The sequence below is a fragment of the Psittacula echo genome (assembly GCF_963264785.1).
Source record: "Psittacula echo genome assembly, chromosome: 1".
Taxonomy (NCBI): domain Eukaryota; kingdom Metazoa; phylum Chordata; class Aves; order Psittaciformes; family Psittacidae; genus Psittacula; species Psittacula echo.
In genome coordinates, this window is record NC_137735.1 from 19,764,214 (window position 1) to 19,775,321 (window position 11,108).

General features: G+C 36.8%; 1 protein-coding gene across 1 annotated transcript; it reads left to right on the forward strand.

The window, feature by feature from the left end:
• Window positions 1-55: 55 nt before the first annotated feature.
• On the forward strand, window positions 56-11,048 carry ZCCHC4 (zinc finger CCHC-type containing 4). The gene is made up of 13 exons (XM_080618954.1): window positions 56-172; window positions 392-510; window positions 1,690-1,772; window positions 2,450-2,725; window positions 3,248-3,328; window positions 3,640-3,712; window positions 5,260-5,410; window positions 5,926-6,026; window positions 7,282-7,403; window positions 7,958-8,033; window positions 8,518-8,569; window positions 9,289-9,433; window positions 10,511-11,048. Exons 1-13 carry the CDS (start codon window positions 70-72, stop codon window positions 10,626-10,628), a joined length of 1,500 nt encoding a protein of 499 aa, XP_080475080.1. The 5' UTR covers window positions 56-69; the 3' UTR covers window positions 10,629-11,048.
• Window positions 11,049-11,108: the final 60 nt, after the last annotated feature.

Here is an 11,108-nt window from a genome sequence, read left to right on the forward strand (position 1 = left end):
CGCAGCTTTGACTGCCTTGTCCTCCCTTAGTTTGTCGGTGGCGAGGGCTGCCGGGAAGCAGGCGGTGCCATGGCGGCTGGCGAAGCAGGCGGTGCGGAGGCTGTGCGCGGGCTGGGTTCCGGCGGGTTAGCCCTGCTTGGGCTGGTGCCCGGGGCGCCCCGCTGCCCGCACGGTGAGCGGCAGGGGGGATCTCTGACAAGCCGGGCTTGGGGTGGCCGCGGTTCCCGGCGGGAGGTTGACACCTCCCACAGCGTCTCTGTTCATCCCCGCTTTCCCGGCCCCCCGCCAGGAGTTGTGTTAACGTGTTCTGGAAGCTTGACACTTACAGGGAAGTATTAAAACACATCTGTTGGTGTCCGGTGTGTCATGTATGATGATGTTTGTCCTTCAGGTCCTGCTCTTCTGTTTGTAAAGACCAACCAAGGAGGAGAGGAAGGAAGAAGGTTTTATGCTTGTTCAGCCTGTAGGGATAGAAAAGATTGTAACTTTTTCCAGTGGGAAGATGAGAAGGTAAGAGAGCGCTCTTTAAGACTATGGTAAATATTGGGGATGATCTTTCTATTTAAAAGAAAATTTAAATAATTTGTGAGCAAATCTGGCATTTGTTGCTGTATTGCCAAAACACTTGTGTATTCAAGTTATGATGTTTGTAAATGCCATCCAGTGTTGAACAAAATAGGGTAGTTTTGATCTCAAAATGTCCTCATCTTCCACAATTAAGACAGGAAATCTGGTGGATACAGGCAAGCAATGGGATATGTAAAATAGATGGTGGGGATTAGCATGATGCTCAGTAGAACATCTGCAGCAATTTATCTACAACACTTTGAGCAGATAATTGTACGTTAACAAAACAGGGATTGATATGTATTCACGGAGAGCTTGCTGTGGTTTTTGTCTGCTGCATTTTGTGTTACTTTTTCTGTTTCCTAAATGTTTCTTGTGTTGCGGTTATTCTCAGCAGCTTGTCAGGCTGGAGTTTTAATTGTGTTCATTAGCAGCTCATTGCTGTGCTGATTGCTACTGAAAAGTTATATAAAGAGAAAATGAGGTAGTTAATCACTTGCTTGTGTAGATTTAAATAGTATTTTGAATGTTACTGGTATAATGGTGTCTTTCATTCTATTGAATTTTCATGCCCTCCCCCATTAAAGAAATCAGTTCCTTAAGTTTTGCATAGATGTCTTGAAACACTGTTAACTGTGAAACTATTAAGTATGTTTTGTGGGAACAAAGTAGAAGACTCAAGAGCTGTTATGCTCTTAAAATAATCACACATGAAAGACTTGAGCAATATTTCTGTTGTCATCAGTTGTTCAGGATCAGATCATAGCTCTTCATAGACAGTGCAACTGCTGGCATGCATTAATGAAGAGTATACCTCTTTCTGTCTTCATCATAACCAAGTTTGGAGTTTTCCCCCCGAGTATCACATGTGGTAGAAGAATTGAATGTTTCTATTTTTTTACGGTTTAAATTCACAATGAGAGACTCGTAGTGTTTTGCAGCATTCCTCTGTGCTGCAGTCATGCTTGTTCTTCTGCAACAACCCGAACAATGTGATAATTTTGCTATGCAGAGTAACTAAAACATGAGACCTTTGATGCACCCTTTTTGTTTAATAACTGAGATTTAATACAGAGCAATATCTGTTTGTTTTGTAATGTTTTATAAACATAAATTTTACAGGTGTCAGAAACTAGGCTTGCAGCACGTGAAGAATACAATAGAAATCGCCAGCCTTTTTTTACACACAGACAGAATGTGGAAAGGTATTGTTAATGGCTATTTTCTTCAGTAAAAATCAAGTAATACAGGTTTAGGTACTTTGAATGCAGAGATAGTATTTCAGGAATCTTTAAAATATGAAAACATGCCAGAGGGATTTGGAAAAATAAGAATTAGTTGACTTGCAAGAGGGAAATAGCATGAAATCTGTAATTAGAGCATGGTATTTTCAATCCAGGAACTGTATGTGTCTTTTTTTCTTTTTTTTTTTTTTTTTGCATATGTAGCTCTTTTTACATTAGTGCTCATAATGTGCTAACAACAGGTTGGTAGCAGCTTCAGTTCAAAAAATTATTCCTGACTTTAGGGTGCAAAAGTAACAGGCTTAACATTGTGAAAAGAAGCAAAGGTAATACAGTGACAAATGACATCCTAGTTCTGTGTATAAACATACAGGACAGCTTGCTGGCAGTTGATATGGAGTCTTTACTTTCTAATCCAGTTATTTTGTGGGCACTCTCAATATATTTGGCTCACATATTATAAGCTTTTTAAAGTGTCCTTTGACTATCTTTTCATAAATACGACTTCATTCACATGTAGGTAGTGGAGTTTTTTGAAAGAGTGGCTTATGCTACATTGCCTCTTTAAATGTCTGAACTCAAAAAATGAACCCTCTTTCATAGCCCCGTTCATGTGTTTGTTGCCTATTGTCTTAAAGGTACAAGGATTTTGTTGTGTTGCCGTTATCAAAGAGGAGGTTTTGCCAGGAATGCCAGCAATTGCTATTGCCAGCTGAATGGGAAAAACATTCAGCTCACCAGTTCCTGTGTGATATCTCCACTGCCCAGTTAAAAAGCCCCAGTCAACTTCTATATCCGCTTGAGAATAAAAAAACAAATGCACAGTACTTATTTGCAGACAGAAGTTGTCAGTTCCTACTGGATCTTATTACTGATTTAGGATTCAGACGAGTGCTCTCTGTTGGAACACCCAGGTACGTCAGTGAGAATTGTTACGCTAGTGAGAATTGTTACGCTTTCAAATAATATATTTCCCTCAAAGCCGTGCAGGTTATTAACATTTAAATCATCCAGGATTGTGCCATCATGAGAGGTCTCTGTGCTTAAATTGGTTGTAATTATCTAAGCGTCTAGTGGGATCTTGCTTTGAGCTCATAAGATACAGAAGACTATAGCTACTCTGCAAATAACACACACACTTTAAATGTTCTGTGTTGTTTCTTACAGAAGTGACAGTGAATTTCTTTGATTATGTTTGGGGGTTTTGTTTGTTTGTTCATGGTGATCCCGTAGGCTTCACTGACTTTTCATCTTTTAAGACTAATTTTTCTAACTTTGAATATTAGCCACACAGAATCATCCAAATTCAGATTACTCCATTCTCTCTTATCTGTTTGGTTTTAGGCTTAGTAAAATACCAGACATTCTTGCCTTGCAAGATAATTTTTGAAGCCACTGATTATGTGTTAAATTTCTTTGCTCCAATTGTACTTCAGGCTTCATGAAATGATCCAGTCAAAAGCATCACGAGAAGAAGGTTTCAGAGTTAGAAGCCTTCTGCTAGATATTGATTTCAGGTAGGTTTTGACAAATGTCTGTCTGTCTGAAGAGTATGTGCAAGGTTTGTGTTCCTGCTGCTTTAAAAGATAAATTGGTGCTTGGTTTCCCTTTCCTGTCTCTGCATGTCCGTTCTTACACACATACACAAATAACATCCAGTTTATGAGAAAAGTAATAATACATAATAATTCCCAGTATTGGTATGTGTTATCAGTAATCAGAGCCCAGTTGTTGTTTTTCTTAAGGTCTTGTTTTCAATGTAAATGCCCCTAAGTGCAGACAAGAAGTTGGTTATATTTTGCTACTGCCATTAAAACTTGTTTTACAGGTATTCACAGTTTTACACAGAGGATGAATTCTGCCACTACAACATGTTCAATCATTATTTTTTTGGTGGAGAGGTAAGGCCAGGTATTTCTTGAGTGCTTTGTAAACAAGTACGTGTTGTTGATGCGGAATTTTGTAATAAAGTCATGGCTAGACTAAAGGAAAACAGTTATTGTGAGATAAAAATGGTCAACAGTACTGGAAATCGAAGAATAACAGTGCCTCTTCAGTAATTCTTTCTGACTTGATGCAAAGATAAAGTTACCTGTTGAATTTATGCTAACTAATGTTACTTACACATTATAACTGCTGCTTTTATTAACATGACAGTTTGGTGTGAGTTGTATTCATTAGTACTGTTCTTCTGTTGCTGCAACAGCCCTTATAAGCCCAATGGATACCATAAGTCTTGTTCACTGGTAATTGAAGTGGGAGGAAAAAGGAGGTTTTTCTGCTTTATTCAAGGCAAGCAAGGTCAAAAGGTTAACCTTGTTGTCATAAAATGAAATTGAATTAGTATAATGGTTAAAGAAAATGCTGTGCTTCTTGATGCTATTTGAATGTTTCATTATGTGCTTAATTTTGACTTTATTAGAAAACCTGCAGTTGTAGTAGACATTTATTGTAGCTTTGTACAGTCACAGTGTAATTCAATGCCAAATGTTAATTTCAAACATTTATCCCTATAGTATAGTCACTCTTTGTTCTTCCTCTGCCATTATTAGTAAGCCACCACTGATTTGCATAAACTTATTTATTGCAATACTTTTCATACTACGTAGATAATTTTAAGATCTTTTCCATTCCAGAAGCTAATTTTGAATGGGATCGTGAGAAGAAAAATAATCACCTAGGTTTAAATGGGAATTTGGTCTGAAAGCCTTACTTTTGATGGTTTTTAATCCGTTACTATACTCAAGTTTTATGCTTTTCCATTAAAGCAAAAGGCTCTGCTCCTCTGCATCATAAACACTGCTGTTCTTTTCGAGGTGTGAAAAGGTGACACCTGTAATGACACTTTATTGCAGTGTATTCAGAGACCGAACTGCAGCCCTCTTGAATGCATATTGATGTTAGAAGTCTGGGTTTGGAATAGATGAGAGAATATCTATTTCACACTGTGAAATGGCAGCAAAGACATAGCTTTTTACTTTTACTTGCATAATAAGAGTCCAGGCTGGATTGCTAAAATTTGAACAGTTTTCATAAGCAGTATGGATTGAATCGGTTTTCAGTGAACTGAATTGTTCCCATTGCATTGATAATGCTTTACCAAATAAAACAACTTAAAGGGTATGAATAAAATATGTTTTAAGCCTGAAAGTTGCTTTTTTGCTATAGCATCTTTTTTCCAAGTTAAATTTAATACCCTTAGGAGGAAGACTACCTTAGGAAGCTTGAATTGCATCTGCCCATGTTACATTATCTCTAGCTGAACAGGGCGCTTGTTTTCAGTGCTTCAAGTATAGTTTTTTGTTTGGGTTATTTTTTTCATACTACAAGAGGAAATAACTTCTGTCGTTAAAGTTGACCTTTCTAAAATAATCATTTTATTGCTAAAGACAATACTGTTACAGTTCTTGAATCTATATTTCTGGAAATTAACCTCTATTTCTTACAGGCTGCATGTGAAACTTGTAGGAAATTCTTGTATCAAGACAATGGTGAAAGAGTCATTATGGTGACTGATCCCCCATTTGGGGGGTTAGTGGAAGCACTGGCTTCTAGTTTTAAAAAACTGATGGCAATGTGGAAGGAGACAGAAAAAGGAGGTAGGTATTACAGCCAGATAGGTGGCTTGAGCTGTAACATCGCTGTAAGAAAAAGTGCCTATTTAAAAGTCTCTGATTCTTGCTGCTCAGATGAATGTGAACACACTCATGTTATAGTTTCTAAAGATGAACTACTATAAATCTAACTTACTCTCCTGATACTTACAGTTTAATAATACCAAATTTTTTAAGTCTGTCTTAAAAACCAACTTTTTTTTATAAATCTACTTAGCAATTAAAATGGACTTTAAAGGTAGAGAAGAAGCTGCTATCAAACCAATACCATTTCTTACCAACCTAGGGGGGTTGGAATTGGTGAAGTGGAGCTTGCAGCTCCACATACATAAAACATGCCAAAACTGTCTGTGGCCTGAAGGAACTAGTTCTTATGCCCAGCATGACATACATGTATTCAGAATATTTTTTTATGCATATTCAGAATATACATGAAGCATGAAAAATGCTTCATGTACCTCATTTTTCTTTAATGTACATCTAAGTCTTTTCATTACTAGGTCATAACAACCAAGAGATGCCCGTGTTCTGGATATTTCCATACTTCTTTGAGTCTCGTATCCTGGAGTTCTTCCCAAGCTTTAGTATGATGGATTACCAGGTATGACTGAACTCAGTGAATCTGCCAGATTTCAGACATGTGCATTGTGAACAGGAGATGAAAGCAGATACAAGTGGTAGCACTTGTCTGTAGATGGGCCACCTTCTTGGACTTTAGTTTTGACAGCGTTGGAGGCACTGCAAACCCTGTGGTTCTCATCATGTGAAGTCCAGATTCTGTATTTTTATTAGTCATACATCTGATAATTTTTGTTCCCCTCCTACAGTTTATTAGGTACCTTTAACTTACCTGTCATCTGTCCATTAACTCATTTCTTCTGCAGTGTTTTCAGTGTGACAGAATTTGCACTAATTTTGACAGGTGCATATTTCAGAAGTGAGTGGTAGCTTGAAGAGGAGTGTTTCATTTTTCCCAGCTGTTGAAACGTCAGTAGCTTGGTGGTTAATGCCCATCCCTGGTAAAAAAAGATAAATAAATAAATAAATAAATAAATAAATAAATAAATAAATAATAAATAAAGTAAATAAATAAATAAGGTCTCCAAAACTGCCAGGACCAGAGTAGAAACACAACAATGGAAATTTTTGGAATTACATAATAAATCAAGTTGTCGGTGCTAAAGCAGTAATCTGGCATCAGCTTCTCCAGTATTGTGTCCGTTAGCTGTATAAGAGTGTGCACATCGGTGACTTCTGAGAGCTCAGCCATGGGTATTCATGATGTTAGAGTTTTGTTTTCTCATATAACAACGCTATGTAAAATCTGATATGGGTGTTCCGAACAACATACTGTATCTTGTAGAATGGAAATTTGTGGAAAAAAATTGGAAACTCCTGCTAGGCTAGACTCCACATTCTTGCCTGATGTTAAGAGGTGAGAATTTTTGTGCTGGAAAAAGCAGTGCTGATTGAATTTGCAACTTTGTTATTATTCTTAGATCCGGTGAGATGCAGGTCAGCTGGTATTGACAGAGTGACCAAACAGTATAGTTCCATGTTCTTAAATGGGTTGCTCTTTCATAGAACATCTCCAGTGTTATCTTAGATACTCCATGCAAAAGAGTAAAAAGGTAGAACAGGATTATTGTAGTACTGGGAACTTAGTTTCTTGAATCTGGCCTGATACTATGTTTGCACAAATTTAAAAGTAAATGAGACAAAATACTTGTAATTAATTTGGGGTTAGAGTATTTTATATAAAAATGAAAATTTCATTAGGCACATATAATAAATATGTAAATAGTTCTGCCTGTGCTTAGCATTCACTTTAAGACTCTGTGGTTTTCTATTTCTAGGTAGACTATGATAATCATGCACTTTATAAACATGGCAAGACAGGTCGTAGACAGTCTCCTGTCCGTATCTTCACAAACCTCGCCCCAAGTAAGATTGTACTTCCTGTGGAAGAGGGTTATAGGTAAGCTGTATTAACACTCAAGTGACATAGTACTGTTCAGTATTTTCTTGCCTGACTTTTGGATGTCAGGCTGAACAGCACATTTCTGTCTCTCATTTTTAAGGTTGCATTTTCTGTAAACAGCATGTAGGAGAGCTGGGAACCTAAAAAGAAGTTTACATTTTCAAGTGTGGAATGATGAGATTCCTCAGCTTGTCTGTAGGAAATTTTGTGTACACCTACAAGAGGTATTAGAGCCGTGCCTGATTATCAGCTTAGTTGAGACAGAAGTTAATAAAATGAACATTTAGAGAAGCGTCAAGGACAAAGGAATAGATTTGGTTTGATTTACTGCTAATAGTGTGGCTAATGTGGATTCAAACACCTGAATTTTATTATTTGGATGTACTGCGTTTAAATGGCCGAAGTGGTGATTTTATGCATCAAAAACATCATCTTTAATTTAGCAAAATGATTCTGTAGTCTTTATATTTATTGTTGAGCTTGTATAAAATTAATTTTTATTGCTTTGTTAGCAATTAGTGGACCAGTACATTTAAATTTTGTTTTTTCAGGTTTTGCGCTATATGTCAGCGCTATGTTAGTTCTGGTAACCAGCACTGTGAGGTATGCAATTCATGTACATCAAAGGTAGGTATTTTGACTTCTTTCTGTATGGCTGTTTTAGCAGTAGTCAAATAATAACTTCTGTTATATTTGCTCTGGTAAAAACTTACTCTGATTCTGACTTCCTTGGGAAACCCCAAACAGTTCAGTTTCCTAGACTTACTGACTTCACAGGACATCATTCATAGTCCACTGGGAATTAATTTCTCTTTCCCCAGTTCCTTTGTGTTGGAAAGAGAACAGGAAAAGTTTGGGACTTACACCATACCTTATTCATCAGTGGTCTGTTGACACATACATTTCTTATGTTTTGGAAGTTGTGGAACTTGTTAATTTCAAAGTGCTGCAGTTGTCACAGCTTCTCAGGACTGTTGTTTCCAAGTTACAGTCCTTCCTGCAGAGGACCTGTTTCTGTAAATCAGATCAGTAGTTCAGTTTTAAGCTACAGTCAGTGGGGTTTTTTTAAACAAACAAACAAAGAAATAATGCATTTATTAATCTTTTGTAGGATGGTAGACGATGGAAACATTGTGCTCTTTGCAAAAAATGTGTAAAACCCTGTAAGTATAGAAAAATACTTTTCTTAATAAAAGTACACTTCTTGTTTAAGCTATAGACCAAAGAAACTGAGATTGCAAACCAGAAAATAGTCTGTAAAAGAAATAAGATGTAATTTCTCAGAAGACACAGAGTAAAGGAAAAATCTCAATTTCACACAAGCTGCCACTTGGTAACTAAGGTATACTTGTACCATGTGGGAATGTGATAAATTTTTTGTCAAGCTGTACTAAATCCCATTCATACTTGTTATGGGAAAACTTAAATATTTTGATTTTTTTTTGTTTCCTGATGTTGTCCACTTTTCCATTAGAATTTCATAAACAAATAGGCAACTATTAAAAAGTTTGAGAGGGCATGATCAAATTACATACAGTTGTATTTATAGCTGTGTTTAAGTAGCTGAAGCAATCATTTTTGTTACTGATACAGAAATTGCAACATGTAAGTCCATTTTAACATCTGGATTTTTTTTTTTTTTTTTCAGTTAAGATTGCATACAGGGTAATAGTTCTAATGGCAAAATAACTCAGTTATATTGAAATAGTCATACAGTGTATCTGTCTACCTGGCTGCCTTACAAAATGTGATAAGGGACCAGAAACTGACTGCATCCATCTCTGTAAAACTAAAATAGAATTAAAAACCTGGCAACATAGCCTATGTCTAAAGCTTAGTTTCAGAATGATTATTCTGAAAATCATGTTACTTTACTTTGCAGCTTGGTTTCACTGCAACAATTGCAACTACTGTGCTCTTCAAAGCCACACTTGTGAGAAGACTGATGCTGGTTGTTTTGTTTGTGGCAAGGCAGGTCACAAACGCAGTACCTGTCCCAGTCTTCCCCGCACCAGAAGAGCTTGCCAGTAAGTGTGGTACTGCATTAATATAATAAAAGATAGCATTCAAATGAGATTAGATCCTGTTTCATGGAAATGATCAAGAGAGAGATGACTTTCGCCTTTGGGTGCTGATGGCAGCTTTCACCATTACCCATTTGCCGTATCTCTGAGGTGTATATACTGAAAGGAGGATATGATAAAAGGCAAGTCACTTACTGTGTCTCCCAATTCCTTAACTGTGGCTTTTCTTCCAAAGCTGATGTATACGGATCCCAAATTTGGTGTATGGTGCATGGGATAACTCTGTCAAGAAGATTCAAAATTAGAGTAATGAAACACTTTTATCCCCTTCATTAGATTCCTCATGAAAGGGCAGAGAAAAGAGTCGCTACTGTGCTCTTTTTATTGCTTCCTGTCTCTTTGCTTTGTTGTGGCATCTTTTTGGGTTTTTTTTTTTTTTTTCTGATATTTCAGGTGCTCTCTGTTGTACAGTCTAAATCTCCACCATATAAAATCTATATTAATGAGGGTCACATTAAATGCTTTTATTCTGCCATGATTGTGCCTCTGTAACATACACAAGCACACACTTGTATGTATCAAAAGACCAAAAAAAAATAGTGTGTGATGGTCTTCAGATGGAACTAACTCAAAAGGGGAAAGGAAGCTCAGAGGCTGAAAACAATCCACTTGCTACTTAGATTTAGGTCCTGTATTATTTGCAGATGTCTTCATAAAGTTGTTAAGCACTCTGTACTTTTTTCTAAGCCTTTCTGTTATGTATCTGTGCATTACATATTGAGTATGAAAGTCTGTATCTGCTTTTTTATATTGGTGAGTGGCATTTCTTACTGTTTTTACATTGGCTTAGAGGTAAAATGCTGATTAAATACATAAATGAAAAATAATGAATGGCAGTAAAATGGACAGTTTTAGGAGGATTAGATGTCATAACATTGTGAGATGTAATGTGCCTTGTACTTTTTGTGAGTTTATGAACTTCTGGGGTCATATACGTCCATGGACAGATTATTTAAAATGCTAGCAAATGTAGACGTATGTTCTCCGTTTTAATCTGTATGTTCTTTTTTTGCTTTGCAGAGCTGACAAAAAAGCAAAAGCAGAGAACTCTGGAGAGGGTAAATACGCTGTGAAGCATGCCATATTCTCCAGGAAAAAAGTAAAAAATAAAATTAAAAAAAAAAAAAAAAAAGCCTGACTTTGCTTGCTGATACATAGTTATTTTTTATTATGGCCAGCCTTTGATTCCATTTTCAAATAATGTTAATATTAACATCCAAAATAAAACCTGATTCAATTAAAAGTGACAACTCTTTCATTGTATGTCATTACTGGCATCAAAAAAAAAAAAAAAAAAAAAGCGCTAAGTAACCTGTACACTTACCCTGTGTTTGTGTAATAAATTTGTATGTTGTGGGTTAGCTGAATGATTGAGCGGGAATCTGAAGTTAAGGGGAGGGGTTCGCTGAGTGGTGAGGTGTTGGGGGGTGTCACTGCTGGCAAAGGTAGGGGATGTTGTAAAAATTATTGGACTGGGTGTCAGTGCAGCCTATTTTGGGTGTAAGCATAAGAAAAACGAGGTTTTGTGTTGCAGTAGGAGGGGATGAACCTCCTGTGCTGTTAGTTGAAGTCAGAGCAGTGTTGCTTTGCACTGTAGGGAGGACAGGCTGGGCTTCCA

Bases quoted from the DNA above. Each gene is read 5' to 3' on its own strand.
- ZCCHC4 (XM_080618954.1), top strand. From the start codon at position 70: ATGGCGGCTGGCGAAGCAGGCGGTGCGGAGGCTGTGCGCGGGCTGGGT. The intron at 511-1,689 runs GTAAGAGAGCGC...TAAATTTTACAG, and splicing joins TCCAGTGGGAAGATGAGAAG to GTGTCAGAAACTAGGCTTGC. The intron at 6,027-7,281 runs GTATGACTGAAC...TTCTATTTCTAG, and splicing joins TTAGTATGATGGATTACCAG to GTAGACTATGATAATCATGC.